Source organism: Alosa sapidissima, chromosome 23, assembly GCF_018492685.1.
Source record: "Alosa sapidissima isolate fAloSap1 chromosome 23, fAloSap1.pri, whole genome shotgun sequence".
NCBI lineage: Eukaryota > Metazoa > Chordata > Actinopteri > Clupeiformes > Clupeidae > Alosa > Alosa sapidissima.
The window spans coordinates 21535506-21551647 of NC_055979.1; the positions used below are offsets into that span (position 1 = coordinate 21535506).

General features: G+C 40.5%; 1 protein-coding gene across 1 annotated transcript; it reads right to left on the reverse strand.

Annotated features, from left to right (window-relative positions):
* Window positions 1–2879: 2879 nt before the first annotated feature.
* Window positions 2880–15432, reverse strand: npffr1l3 (neuropeptide FF receptor 1 like 3). Its single transcript, XM_042081392.1, has 3 exons — window positions 15171–15432; window positions 11993–12092; window positions 2880–4075 (listed from the first exon to the last, which is right to left on the reverse strand). The coding sequence occupies exons 1-3, from the start codon at window positions 15397–15399 to the stop codon at window positions 3133–3135; spliced, it is 1272 nt and encodes a 423-aa protein (XP_041937326.1). The 5' UTR covers window positions 15400–15432; the 3' UTR covers window positions 2880–3132.
* Between the last annotated feature and the right edge of the window lie 710 nt (window positions 15433–16142).

Genomic DNA, 16142 nt, shown 5'->3' on the forward strand with positions numbered 1-16142 from the left:
TTGAAATGCCATCATCACCCAGCAGACAGTCATTACCAGCAGAGGAATTGTATATGTGTAAGAACTCTCTCTCTCTCTGTGTGTATGTGTGTGTGTGTGTGTGTGTGTGTGTGTGTCATCTGATGATAACTCCCTAGATGAGTGCTCTTCCCATCCTTTTAAAGAGCTGTGCTCTGAAATGTGGTTGCCTCACCCACTGAACTTCTGTAAGGTTCTCTACAGTGAGCCAATGTTCCAAGTATGTGGTTTAGTGACACAGTCTTATCTACTGCTATCAGGTATTACTATGTAGCCTATGGTAGCTAGCTAGAACAGGGCTAATTAGCCTGAAATGGAACACTGATGCGGTTTAACCCTTAAAGGAGTACCGGAATGTTGAGAAATGAACATTCTAAAGAATATCTGGGTTCATTGAATTCAACATAGAATTTTAGAACCTTCAATTGTTGCGGAACTTAGAATGTTCAAAAACCTACACCTTTAAGGGTTAATTATCACCATTTGAGCGGTCTCCCATGCCTCCCACGCCTTCTGTCCTCTGCCCCTTGATATGTGGTAAGCGTCTTCATTTTCTTTTTTTAAACATGCTTTAAGCGATGTTGCGCGGTTTCTAAGCTAAAACATTTTTGTCACGCCTCCAGCACCTTTTAAGAACTACCGGCATTTGTTTTAGTACTGGTTGTTATTTGCATCAGAAGTTTTGTTGGAGGGATTGCCAAGTCAGGACTGGCACTAACGTTTGGCTTTAGACAGGGAAGCTACACTAGGCATGTAACTGAAGCATTCCATTCGCAATGCGTAAAATCCATTTTAGACAAAGACAGACAAAGACAAATCATTGCACATTTTGAACTGTAAAACTCAGCTTAACCAACACAAAAGCATACAAAACACTATGTCACATCACCAGCAAGGCAAGAAAACTCCAGGGACAATATTGCAAAATCACATGACCAGCTTCACAATTACTATTCAACACACTGAAACATTAGGATACCAGGACAATTCATAGGTTGTCTTATTTTTTTTCCCTTCTACTTTTAAAAAAAAAAATGTTTGGTTGGTTTTCCATTTCTCAAGGACACAATGTTTTTTATATTTGGTATGCTTATACTTGGCTATGTTTTCTCACTGAATGCCCAATCTTTCAGCTATATGAAATTGCTATAAGTTACAATATTTATTTTATTTTAACCTGGCAGGGTTTGGTCTATCTTCGAAATGTATTCTGTCTTTCAATCTTTCAGTAATATTTACAAAAATGTCCTCTTTCATCTGTTGAACTTAAGTTCAACCTTTTGCCACATTTAGGCAGTTAATAACACCTGCTTGGACCCCGATGATTGCTGGTCCAAGCGATTACAGGTATATTGTACGCCCTGTAATTTAATGTATTCTACATTCAGTATTGTATTTAATAGTATGCTTGCCTGCAACTAATACTTCTATATTCAGTACATGCATATTTTCCAAAACCTTGTAAATAAATGTGAAGTATATGAAGCTCATATTGATGTTTATGTATACTTTTTACGAAATGCTCAGATTTAACAAGAATACCATTGTAAAATCACACTCATTCGCATATACTCACTACATGAGACAGGCCTCAAAACCACAGAGCATAATCTACAGGTAGGCCTACTGTTTACCCTGTTAATGTATTGACATCACATCCACAGACTGTTCCTTGAATTTCTGTCATTTTCACCCTTTGTTACAAAAATGTAATAATTCAAGACATCTCTTTGAACAGAGATAATATTTCCTTTCTTCATTTAACGACAGTTATATGTTATAGTTATAGCCCTAGTTATAGCCTGTTATAGTTATTTACCCCTCTGAAATCACTTTATTTCCCCCTTTGCAATCCAAATGTCTTCCTGACATTTTCACCCTGAATAACATATACAGTATAACAAACTTTTATTACCAAGCAACCAGTTTCTCCATTTGACACAGTAGCATTTCCCATTCTGAATCACTTTATTATCCCCTCTGAAATCTGAATGTCTTCAACATGATGGCCCAGCCAACTATTTAATACACCCACAGGTGCAACCTACTGATATTCAGGATGAACGTTTTTTGTTGTTGTTATTAATGGTATACGTAATGGAAAATTCTGAGTGTGAATGCTCAGCTGTTCAGCAAAGACACATTGCTACACATTGGCAGGCAGACGTACTAACATTTTAGCATCTGTTTCAGGAATTATTTCTTTGCTCTATGCACTTAATGACATTGTATATATGAACAGACTGCACATGAAGGCCTGCAACAGGAGCGCCAAATGGCAAGTTGTGTTTTTCTTACTTGTGCATATGCATTTATGGGAAGGTCTAGGGAAAAGTTAGCCTAGAAATCAATGTAATTTGCTGCCAGGGAAGTCTAGCAACTCTACGTTGGCTTGCGAGCTGGAAAAATGAAACGCATTGCTGTTTTTCTCTCCAGCCTTTGTAAATATTTCATGAATATCTTATGAAGTCTACATCGATTGTCACTTTACTATACAAGTTGTGAAGTATTCGTAATCACTGAGTTTAACACTGGGAGGTAAAATAGCCTACATTCAGCTGACCCGTATTTGTGTAACCTGGAGTGGTTGGACATTCCCAGTAGCAAAAGATGAGAAATCATCTGCAAAGGTTACATCATAAAACAAATAAATTTTTATGAAACAAAAAATATTTTCTTGACCATGTTCTGTCTTTTTGGCACTGGAGTAGCCCATTGACTCAGATGTGACGTGATCAGGTAAGAGGTTTGGAACAAAAACGGCAATGCTGCTTTGCGATTGTTGGACTTTTATTGTTGTTGTTGTTGTTGTTCTGTCTTCCACATTCATGAAAGGCTTGGTATGAATGTTGAGTCATGTCTCATGAATGCTTTATGTGCCGTTTATGACAGCTGCTATGAATGTGTTATGAACTCAGCCGTCAAGTAAAGTGTTACCGTATTTTTTTTTACTCTAGCCTACTTTTTTGTTCAGATTTTTTTCCCCAGAGCCCAAGCTATTCTATCACCATATGATGTTTGATGCTCTGCCAAATTGACACCTTTTCAATAGCTTTTTTTTTAAAGCCTGTTTCTTCTTCAGATTCACCTGAGTTCACTCAATTGAAATGCCTTTCACAGCTCCCAGGCCTGGCAGCACACAGCTCGTTTTGGAGAGATAATCTCTGCATCATGCTTGTCAAGGTCTGTGCTCTTCAATCCGCGACTGCTTCCTGAACTCTCTTTCCCAGAGTTCCTGCATTCCACAACCAGCCCCTCTGTCCGGTTCTCCATCTCCAAATGCACAGACCCCACCAGGTCGCTGTCAGTGTGCACCCGGTTCCGCACCCCCAGGTTGGTGGCCAGAACCACTTCCCTGGGACCCCGAGCCCAGTTTTGCCGGCCCCTCCTCTTATCCACTGGCCCCCCAGGCACGCTGAAGCAGCAGGACTGAGTCTGACAGGCGTCCTGAAAGCCCTTCTTGAAGTTCTCATTGAAGTAGCCGTAGATAATGGGATTCACGCTGGAGTTGGAGAAGGCCAGCCAGTGGGAGAAGGGGAAGATGTATCCGGTGAGGAGGTCAAGCTTGTCGCCCTCCAGCCGCGCGTAGTCAGTCAGCATCAGCAGGGTCCAGAGCGGAAGCCAGGACAGCATGAACAGCAAGGTCACCACCGCCAGCATCTTGATGACCCGCGCGTGACGCTGTGTTTTGGGGGACTTGACTGGCGGGTTTGCGCACGGGTGCTCCACGTTGGCCAACGCGTGTCTGCGGAAAAGCTTGGCCCCAATTCGCCCGTACAGCAGGACGAGAAGTGTGAGAGGCACCAGGTAGATGTGGGTGAACAATACAGTGGTGTAGACCTTTCTCATCTCCGGGTCAGGCCAGGTCTCGTAGCAGTAGTACAGCGGGTAGGTGCGATTGTGCCAGAGAACCATGCTATCTTTCTCTTGCTCAACAGTCAGCATCACTGCCGAGGGGAACATGATGGCCAGGGCCAGTAACCATATCAAACCGATAGTAGCCTTGGCAACAAGCAGGGTAAGCTTAGCCTTGAAGGGATAAACGATGCAGCGGAAGCTTTTAGGGAGGAGAAAAGGGGGGGGGGGGGTGGAGAGGGGAGGAAAAGAAGAAAAAAAATGTTTGAACCAATATTCTCCACCTTGGCTAAACAAAACAAAACAAATATCATATGCTGAGGCCCCCCCCCTGCATTTCATTTCATTTCATTGCATTTCAATTGAGGTAGCAAACAGGAAGCAGAATTGCCAACCCTGGTTAACAGTCACGGTTTTGTCATAACTCCTTTATGCATTTTTGCATTTAGAATAGCTCTGAAACCTGGGGGCGAACACGTCGCAGGGGGGGGGGGCAGTGTGTGGATATCTCAACCGCAAAATTAAACAATATTTCTTTTTTTTTTATACCATGTTTTTATTCAAGAAAGGTAAGACAAAACAGATCCATACATTCAGGTACAGTCTCTTCTTGATTTCTGTTTTCTTATTTTGAATCAAACCCATCCCACCCACACCACCCATATACTGCCATTTAAAAAAAAAAAAAAAAAAAAGGGGAAGGGGGGGAGGAGGAGGTTGAGGGGGGGAGTAATTCCCACTCCGTGTAGAGGGCACATCATATATCAGACAACACACAATTGTGCATATTGGGCAAGGTCTTACATTATCAGGGCCTTAGATCATCTGGGGGGAGAGTGTTAAGCCTCTCAAAGTATGACAACAATGGATCCCATATTTTATGGAATGTATTGGTTGATCCTCTAGAGAAATACTTAATTTTTTCTAATTTTAGGAATAGCATCAGGTCCTTAAGCCAGACTGATGCATTCGGTGGTTGATGAGATTTCCACTCGAGGACTATCCTTCTACGAGCCAAAAGGGAGGCAAAGGCAAACGCGTTTTTCTTATTAGTAGTCATTAAGACTTCACTCACTAGTACACCAAAAATGGCCATTTCTGCATTTGGCTTCACATCGGTGTCAAACGCTTCATTTAAAGTTCTGCAAACAGATGACCAAAAAGTCTCTTAACTTTGGACAAGTCCAAAACATATGAGCCATGTCTGCTGAAGTAGAATTACAGCGGTCACCAATGTCTGGATAGATTTTGGACAGCTTTAATTTGGTGTAATAACTTTAAACTGTATCAGGTTGAGGCGGGCACAGGAGGATGTTCCATTAACTCTACTCTGAGCACAGTCCCAAGCTGCATCAGATATCTCCATCCCAAGTTCTTCAGCCCAATCAGTCCTGATTTTATCTAATGACACCTTTTGAAAAGAAAGTATTGTGTTGGATATAATTGAAATCTGGCCTTTACTCTGCACAGGAATCTGTAAGATGTTGTCCAACTCTGAGTTTGCTGGTAAGGCTGGAAAGGTCCACACTCCATGTTTGGATAAAGTGACGGACCTGAAAATATCTAAATAAATCTGACCGTTTACATTTCTTTGTAAGGTTATTAAAGCTGCCAAAAAGGCCATCTATATAAAAGTCACTACATCTAATAAGACCCACTCTTTGCCACTGTGTAAATGTATGATCCATTCTGGCTGCGGGAAAGAGGTGGTTATTGGAAATAGGGCTACACATAGAAAAATCAAGAAGTTTGAAATGTTGTCTAAATTGCGCCCACATTTTGAGAGTAGAATGTACTACGAGGCTATGTATACTGTGATGGTGAGAAAGGTAATTTTGCTGTAGCCAAAGCAGAGGGAGATGTTGATAAGCAGGAGTTTGCTTCAACTTGGCACCATTCCAATTCTGGAGAATGAAACCAGTAAATAACTTTTTGTATATTTGACGCCCAATAATAATTCCTTAAATTGGGAAGTGCTAGGCCGCCTTGGCTCTTGGGTCTCTCTAGAAACTCCCTCCGGATTCTAGGAGTTTTACCATCCCACAGAAAAGAAAAGATTAACTTATTCAAAGACTGAAAAAATGATTTGGACAAAAATACTGGGAGACATTGAAACAAATACAAAAATCTAGGTAAAAAATTCATTTTTATACAATTAACTCTACCTGTGAGAGATAAGTATAGGGCTGACCATCTCTGAAGATCTGATTCTAGCTTTCTCATGAGGGGTTTGAAATTCTCTTCATAAAGATCAGAGAAGTTACGGGTGACCTGTATGCCTAAGTATCTAAAGCCAGACTTGGAAATGCGGAAAGGGAATGCAGTATCCGAAATCTGAAGAGCTGAATTATTGATTGGAAAGCATTCACTTTTGGACATGTTCAATTTGTAGCCAGAGAAAAGCCCAAATACATGTAACATTTCCACAACATCAGGGACACATGACACTGGATCTGATATATAGAGCAATAAATCGTCAGCATATAGAGAAATCCTATGTTCAACTCCCATCCTGTGAATCCCATGTATGCCGTGTGATGTTCTCAACTTAATTGACAGGGGTTCTATAGCTAACGCAAACAAAAGAGGACTGAGGGGACATCCCTGTCGGGTACCCCTTGACAGAGGAAAAAGTTGGGAAGCCAATTTGTTAGTTATTACTGATGCTTTTGGGGAAGTATATAGCAGGCGGACATAAGAGATAACTTTCTAATACGGCAAACAGATAACCCCACTCGATTCTGTCAAATGCCTTCTCCGCATCAAGGGAGACACCACTTCTGGAATACCCCTGGATGCTGGAGAGTGCACAACATTCAACAGTTTACGAATATTTGTGAAAGAGTGACGGTCCTTCATAAATCCAGTTTGGTCCATTGAAATTATTTGGGGCATTACAGTATCTAATCTTGAGGCAAGGATCTTGGCTAATATCTTTACATCTGTGTTTAGAAGTGAAATTGGCCGATATGACCCACACTTAAGCGGGTCCTTATCAGGTTTCAATAGAAGTGAAATAGATGCCTCTGTTGGGCTCTGTGGTAGTTTTGAATGACTCAATGAGTGGTTAAACATTTCAAGAAGAATGGGAGCTAGCTGAGATGAAAATTTCTTGTAAAACTCCACAGGATAGCCGTCTGGCCCTGGGGTTTTACCACTTTGCATTTTCTGGATAGAATCAGAGATCTCTTGTAGTTGCAAAGGTTTGTCCAATTCAGTCCTAACAGCCGAATCAATCTTAGGGATATCCAAATTGTTTAAAAACTGTAACATGTTTGATGTATCATGAGGAAATTCAGATGTATACAAGTCTGAGTAAAATGCTTTAAAAGTATTGTTTATTTCAACTGGATCTATTGTCAACTGTGAATCACTGACAATCTGTGGGATCATACGAGACGCTGATCTGCATTTCAGCTGGTAAGCTAAAAAGCGACCTGCTTTGTCTCCATGCTCATAGTAGTGTCCTCTTGACCACAGGAGGTGCCTCTCAGTTTTTTGCGTCGTTAATAAATCATACTGAGTTTTCAGAGTGATTCTGTCTTTATATAGCTCTGGAGTTGGGGCTGTGCAATACTGGCGGTCTATGTTTCTTATTGAGTTAATTAGTTCTTGCTCCCTCTGTTTTCTTGCCTTATTACGTGATATGGAGTATGACATAATTTCTCCCCTAATAACAACTTTCAATGTCTCTCATAAAGTAGATGGTGATATTACGTCTGATCTGTTGAATAACAAAAACTCATCAATTGCTTTAGATATGAATTCACAGAACTGTTTGTCTGCCAATAGGGCTGTGTTCAGTCTCCAGGTATTGCGCTGCGTTAGATTTTGAGAGAAAACAAGATCAAGAATCACTGGTGCATGGTCTGATTCCACTATGGCAGTGTACTCTACTTTCTTCACTGTGGGAAGGAGTATTTTATCAATAAAAAAATAATCTATTCTACTGTATGTATGATGAACGTGTGAAAAGAAAGAGAATTCTTTTCTGTGTGGATAGAAAAACCTCCATGGGTCAACACAGCCAGTCTGATCCATGAAATCACAGAGAGCTTTGGACATTTTGGAACGTGTTAAAGTTTTAGGATTGGAGCGATCTATAGCTGGGTCAGTCACTGTATTCAGATCCCCAGCAAGAATGAGCCTATGAGAATTTAGATTTGGAATCAGGGAGGTGAGTTTATTAATGAAGCCAACATCATCCCAGTTAGGGGCATATACACTTATAAGTACGACAGGGGTGTTAAAGAGGGAAACTGTCACTATTATAAACCGTCCTTGAGGATCAGAGATAGTTTTTGAAGGCGTAAATAATATTTTTTTATGGATCAATATTGCCGCTCCCCGTGCCTTAGCGTTAAAGGCAGAGTGGAAGGTCTGTCCAACCCAGTTTCCCTGAGCCTAACTTGATCTGCTACGGTCAAGTGAGTTTCTTGTAAAAACGCTAGTTCCACATTTAATTTCTTCAAGTGGGAAAATATTCGTGACCTCTTAATCGGCCCATTCATGCCCTTAACATTCCAGCTTATGAATCGGGTGGATGGCGCGCCTACTTCTGCTCTACTATTATTTGTGCTATCAGCCATGCGCCATTAAAGGAGGGGAATGAGGTGGAGTGTAGCTACACCCCATAGCAGAAAGGTAAACGTATGTCAACAACTGCTCCAAAATAATAATCAAAGAAAATGAACAACACAAAAAACCCTTTGGCAGTATAAAAACCCGTTTTAACATAGAATACATAAAAATGGTTATGTCAATAATTAAACCCATCCCAAAATTAAACATAACACACAAATCTCCAATGTCTGCCTCCTGAACATAGGCAAACCGCTGGCCCCCCTCTAAATCTTGAATCTTCCGGAGGTGCGTTATTTAACTAAGCCGTTAACCTACGGGAGAGCCTTTGGCCATCTAAAAGTTATACTTGAAGCTTTTTTAAAATAATCAATATCGCCGTCTAACATTCGCCACATTATGACAGACTATTCCGACAATGAGCCTAAGCAACGATAGATGCAACTTTAAACAGTGACTAACATTGTGTAAGCTAACATTATATATGGCTAGTAGCCACCACCTTCCACACATGAGTCAGTTTAGAATGAACCCAAACAAAGTCAATTTAGCGTTTGAGAGTAAATGCACATAGTAGGCTGGGAACAGTACAGATTTACCTCAAAATGCCCGTGTTAGTCCTTTTATGCTGCTATTATCAGTTGGTGAGGACATCATCTCTCCTCAAGCAAAGTTCAGTCTGATAACATTAACGGAGGTGAACTAGCCGCCAGCCAAAGTAGTCACTAGCAATCCGTCGGGTTACTCTTGAGCCATCACCTGTTGATCATAGAACGCCTTTGATTCCTCTGGTGTGTCGAATTTAAGCGAATTCCCTCCGAATGAGACTCGCAGACAGGCTGGATAAAGTAACTGGAATTTTATTCCCTTCTTGTAAAGTGCTTGCTTGATGTTGTTGAATTCCGCACGTCTCCTTGACAGACTAACGCTGAAATCAGGATATATTCTCAGAGTAGAATTCTTGTATTTCAGCTCATGTTGTCTAGCCCAACGCAGTACCCGCTCCTTTTCCTGGAATCTTTGGAAGCATACCACAAACGGCCGAGGAGACTTTCGAGTATGTTCAGATTTTTTGCCCACTCTATGCGACCTTTATTTTTTGCCCACTCTATGCGAGTCAAAAACCTCACTGCCCATAATGCCCATCAGCAAGTTTGACATAAACACCACAGGATCCTCGCCCTCTTCACTGTCTTCAGGAACATTCACAATTCTCAAATTAGATCTGCGAGAGCGGTTTTCTAAATCCTCGATGCGATCCAGGAGCTGTGTATTCTGTGTTTGCAAAGATTTGATTGCTGCATCTGCTGCGAATAACTTTTCAAAATTCTCCCCTGCTAGGGATTCCGTTGCAGTCAAGCGGGTTTGAAAGTTATCTACAGTCTCTTTTACAGCGTTCATAGAAGTTTGCAAAGGGCCAACAGATTCCTGAATGAGGATGGAAATATCCTCTCTTAAACTGGCACGTTGCTTTGACAGCTCTTCCACCAACTGGTCCATCGCCATTCCTAGAGGAGCATTCGTTAGCTGGGGAGGCCATAGTAGCTAGCTTGCTAGCAATGGTGTTCCGCGTTGTCGGTGCAGCTGAGGTCGACTGTGTCTAGAGGTGCTCATTATATGTTCGTGGCTAATATAAGACGTTATAACAGTAGTTTTATTATAGTTATACGGCGTTAAAAACACTTTAAAGGAAAATTATAGGCAAGTTAGGCCGGAGCTCGTCTCTCTTGCTTCTTACTCCAGCATGGCCCAAACCGGAAGTCATTAAACAATATTTCTATCGAGCGCCTACCATGGACTAGGCTGGTTGAACTCTGATCTGCCGGCGATTTCTTTTTCGATTTCTTAAAAGATTTAGCTTGGTTGGAACCTCATAGTTCTCAAAATGCAAGAGAACATGAATCAGCCTATTATTTGCACGAACAATAACGGACGGTAGCTCTTCAACTTGGCCCGTTAAAATGTGTATGAACAGTCTAGCAACGCATTTCATGAAGGCCCTTTTGGACATGTCAGTTATTTGCACCACTGGGTAAAACTGCATTTTGTTTTAGACTACTGGTATTTAATTTGTGCATTGACAATAAAGCTGAATATCATTTGAACTAGATGACTAAACTTATGCATGTAGAAGAAGAAACATTCACAAATATCCATGACATGACCTCTCTTCTTGATAGCTGTTGAAAACTGCATGGAACTGACAGGGATTGTTTTGTTTAATAATAAATAAATAAATACATTATGCTGCTACCTTCTGCTTTTCCCAAATACAGTGTAGCCTACAGGTGTACCTTTCATCAGTCCAGTTGCAATGGATGGACTGTGATGAACTGCCCTACTTGTGATTGTTTACAGATTTTAAAAGTTGTATAACAATGCTACAATTTTTTTGGCAAGTGCTACAAATCTATTCACCTTTGCAGCGCCAGTAGGCCAGCGGCCCGCACACACACAATCTAAACAAGCATACACAAAAGTTTCAAGAGTGGGGGATGGAGTAGAAGATGGAGACAAATTCATTAAAGGGGTGGTTCAGGATTTTGGACATAGGACCTCATTTCCAAGTAAGCAAGTGTGATATTTATCAGTGGAGACCGTTTTCAACACGTTTCATCCAGTCGTTCTAATTGCAGAGTTCGCAGGTGCTAGGCTAGCGCAAGTCAACGGTATGTGCTAGCCTGCCACTAAAGACAGTCTTACCCACTCCAAAGTACACCCAAGGCAAATAAATTATAACGCCAGACTATCGATGTAAATGTCTGAATTGATAGTTTTATTTCTAACATTATTCTATCCTTGCATTTCAACGATCGCATTACATTTTGAGGGACTAGTGTCTTAGCAGCGGCGGAATTATACTTGCTCCAGTTAGTAGTACTGCGCCAAAAAGTAAACAGTAAAGCGCACTCCAATGGGGATACCTAGTAGTAGCCTTGGTAATATCAGTCCGCCGCTGAGATGCAAAATGACTACTACCAACTTCAGGGAACAAAGTATAACTATTGCAACGCGATGCGAGGGTAGTTGTATTTCTTACACTATTCTATCAACACAGACATTTACATCGATTGTCTGGAATTTGCCTCGAGTGTCCTTTGGAGTAGGTAAGACTGTTTTTAGTGGCAGGCTAGCACATACCGTTGACTTGCGCTAGCCTAGCACCTGCGAACTCTGCAATTAGAACGACTGGATGAAACGTGTTGAAAACGGTCTCCACTGATAAATATCACACTTGCTTACTTGGAAATGAGGTCCTATGTCCAAAATCCTGAACCACCCCTTTAATATGATTTATTTTCGCAGAATGGATGTACAGGACTGAGCGGCGGTCATATTTTGTACCGCTATGCGGTACATCTAGTTTCCTATATATTTCTGTGTTTTGCAAAAATGTACATTGTCATTTCCTGTGTGACTCAAATTTAATTTGTCACATATCAACACCAATTACAGTAAGTAATATTTTAAAAACTTGCGCGGATTGGGTTTGTACCCTTTTTTTTTTTTGGTGCATCTGTAAAAAGTATACACTCACCGGTCCACAGCAATGGCCACCAGTGTGAACACGGAAGCACACACGGACATCCCTTGCACAAGACCGCTCACTTTACACACTGTATTGCTGAAGGGCCAACCTGTTCAACAAACATAGTATAGAGAGTCAGTTTAAAGATTTAAGAAGTCTCTAGAAAAGAAGAAATGTGTTAACTTTGGCAAAGTACTAAAATGAAAAAAGATCCCTTGATGATAACAGATTAGTGTTATAATGAATGAACATGTTCTAATGAAAACATATTGATTATATTACTGCACCCATTGAGGATTTGAATGTTATGGAGGCAATGAAATGGCAAAAACTACACCAAGGCAACTATCTCAATTCTAAGAGAGGGCTTGCTCATGTTGACATGTGATCTCCATTAATAATGAGCTTATTTGCATTGGAAGCATTTTCTCAGGGATGTACTGTATTTATGGTGTGAATGAGATGAATCATTGATCAGGAATTCAGTATTTCAAGAGCAAAAAAGCTGAGGCCATTTGAAATGACATAAGTGAATGCATTGCTTTTGTAATACATTTAAACCATAAATTATGTGTATACACAGATCAAATAAATCAAAAGCACATGCATGCAATGCATACAATAGCTTAGAATAGAATAGATAAGATCCTCTGGATCGAAAATCATATTAAAAGTGAATCATACATGTATGATAGTTTGTCAAAAAGACCGATCAATCAAATGCATCAATGAATTAATCAATGAATGAATAAAAAAAAAAAAAAAAAACATCCAACCAATCAATCAAATCAGCGGTATATACTGTATTCTCAAAGTCAAAGTCAAAGTCAAAGTCAGCTTTATTGTCAATTTCTTCACATGTTCCAGACATACAAAGAGATCGAAATTACGTTTCTCACTATCCCACGGTGAAGACTAGACATATTTTACCAATTTAGGTCCACAGACAAACATAACATTCAAGTAAACAAAAAAAGTAAGTAAATAAGTAAATAAGAGGGCACATATAATGAAAAAAATAAGAGCAGCAAAATTTGGTTGAAATTGTGCATAGACAGTCAATAAAATACTAGTGCAAAGTCAGGCCAATAAAAGGCTTGGGTAGTTCTGTTTGACCTAATTCTCCTTATATTATTATATTATTCTACTGCCATTCCAGATCAGAACCATCCTTCTCAGAACCATAGAGTCACATGGTTGTTCTGACACTCCGTCACCAGAGACTGGCTGCTCCAGAGGCAGAGCCCTTTCATTATTTCAGATTGGACCCAAACCTAACAGCAAAAAGTGACAGTCCTGAAAGCACAAAAATCCACCATCAGAGAGATGTGCCCTTTTATTGAACCATTAGGTGGACTTTCAGACAGCCTTGTGGTAAGTTGAGACCTGATAGAAAATATTGAAGTTAAATTAGTACCACCAGAGGATAGCATACTCATGTTGGTGGGAGATGTGGCGTGAACATCACTTCCAAAAGAGGGTAGAAGGTAATGAGGCAAGCTGCCTGCTGCTATGCCTGACTCCTACAGAATCCAACCCAGACAAAAGTGGCTACTCTACTACACAACATAAGAAATGATAACAACAAGCATCTTCATCTTCATTTTTCATCAAAAATGAACAATCAAGTAAGATTTCTTTACAGAGAAGATACATTGAAATTGGGGCACTTTGTGTCAGTAGACTAGTTTTAGGGTTTAACAGTTTTGAATCAACAAGTTTTTATTTTATTGTATTTGACTTTATTATTAGATGTATTGTTGTTGTTGTTGTTTGTTATTTGATTGTATTTTTTTATTTCAATGTGAACTGTGTTGAAAGTCGTCAGTATAGTTGGGCAGGGGCTCTGACTGCCATATCAACAAGCCTGTTTCAACTACACGACTCCTGTCATACTATCCACTGCCTGATGAGAGTAACAACTCAGACATGCAAATGGAATGTGAATGGAACTTTCTGCAGCACTCTGAAGAGCCGTGTAATAAGTGTATAAGAATGGACCTCACCCACATGTGGAATAGAGTCCCCAAGTGTGTCGTAGCGTTTCCATGACAGCAGAATCACTGGATCTAAACAAACTTTCGAAGTGGCATAAATAGCATTGAATTTAGACATGTGGCATCATTTCTAGCTAATAAAAATAAATATATCCATTTAAACGTGTTTACCTGCTAGGCAGCAGCTTAGCAACATAACACGGATTCCCTGGCAGGTGTAATAGAAAGAAACACAATTCCAGTGGATATTTCACGTCTTCTCAAAGACTGGCGGCTGTTAAGAGCGACGTTTTTTGCCAAAAAAATAAAGCAAAAACACGTCCGTGAATTTAAGGATTTTAACCGCATGCTGTGAAGTTACATAGGTCTCTTTTACGGAGGAAACCCATGCTAAAATAAAACGCTGTAGTCACGAATTTGATCGTGTTGGTATGAATATATGTTGTAGTATGTGATTCCTACAGTGTAAAAAAATATACTAACGTCTTAGAAACGTTGTGAAATTATTGAAATAGATTAGAAATAGAAATAGAATAGAAAGCCACCGCTATGGCGATTCCAATGGTTAGATTGATTTGTTTAGATCCAGTGAAACTGCTGCCTTGGCAACGCTACGTCATGGCTTCGGGACTCTATTGTTAGGCCTACTTCACATTTACTGTGGGTAACATTTCTCCCAGTAAAGCTGCAGTCTCACACCTTGTCTTGGTGTAATTTTGACCACAGTCATTTTCTCCTGATATGAACTATAGCCTAATACTCATTAAAGAATAAAAGGACCAAGGCCTGAACCTTTACAAAAGCTTGTGAATTTACCATAAGTCTGGTCTCAGCCAGTTAGAAAGGAAGCCAGCCACAGGTCTCTGTACAACAAAAAAAGTCCTTCTGAACCTTCTGAACCAGGTGGATCTCCCCTGATGTAAAAGTGATACTAGATAACCCCATGGATCAGTGATAACCTGTTCCCTGTATTTCACAGCAACAGCTGTCCATGTGATGCAGGCCTGGCATATGTAAATGTGATGTGAATGAGATGTCTGGCATATGTAAGGTAAACATGATGTGAATGAGATGTCTGACATATGTAAGGTAAATATGATGTGAATGAGATGTCTGGCATATGTAAGCTAAATACAAACAGACAGGTAAATAAGATAAGTAAGGTAAATACAAACAGACAGCACAGGTACCTGTGATGAGAGTGTCGAGCAGAGTGGTGGGAATACAGAATATGCCCACCAGGAGGTCACTGATGGCCAGGTTAAAGATGAAGAGATTGGTCACTGTGCGCATGTGATGGTTCCTCAGCACGATCACACACACCAGGCCGTTCCCTATCATGCACAGCAGGAAGATAAACAGGTAGGTCAGTGTGTACACAACACCCATGACCAGCGAGTGCTGATAGTATGGAGCCATGGTGATGTTTGCCACCGAGATGGGGTCACTTGAGGCGTTGCCACCATCATAGCTGATATTGAGGTCAGAGATTTCATGTGTTGTTGTTGACACCTCCCACTCTGTTTCCCTCAATGTGGTGTCTTCCTGCAGACTCATCCTCACAGGACTGAGAAGGTAACCAGAGAGTAAAAGCAATAAAGAGAGAGAGAGACAGAGAGTGAGAGAGAGAGTATGAGCAAAATTATGAATTCAATCAGTGACACAAAAATAGACACACCACTAATCCAAGCAAACAGATACTGTATGTGTAAACATTTAAGCTGTCAATCTGGCATGCACAGTATGGCAGGCTGGTTTGTTAATGACTACCCTGCAATAATGGCCTGACATAGAGACAGCTATAGAAGGGGCATGCATGCATATTACCAACAGGATGGAAATCAACTGGACACACAGTTTAAGGAAGCAGTCACAGACTGTTACTGTTGTTTTTCATTAAATAGGACACTTCACACATGTAATCTGGTAATTCTGTAATGGAGTCCTATTGGGGAAAGCAATCCCTTTTACCAGAGAATATAGGATTCGTCCCGCAATTTTGTCAAAAACCCATTGAATGCATTCCATATATGGGAAAACCAATATCATGTAATCATGATGGAGAATAGACTACAGTCAGAGACATTTTGTGAAAGCCTTCAGAAGGCTGCTCAAGTAACACAAAGAAAATGGTGCCTATACTGCCAACCATAATGCTGTTC

Coding starts and splice junctions, on each gene's coding strand:
- npffr1l3 (XM_042081392.1), bottom strand. CDS start 15,399: ATGGCTCCATACTATCAGCACTCGCTGGTCATGGGTGTTGTGTACACA. Junction 12,093..15,170: donor GCTCGACACTCTCATCACAG/GTACCTGTGCTG, acceptor TTTGTTGAACAG/GTTGGCCCTTCAGCAATACA. Junction 4,076..11,992: donor GTGGCCATTGCTGTGGACCG/GTGAGTGTATAC, acceptor CCTCCCTAAAAG/CTTCCGCTGCATCGTTTATC.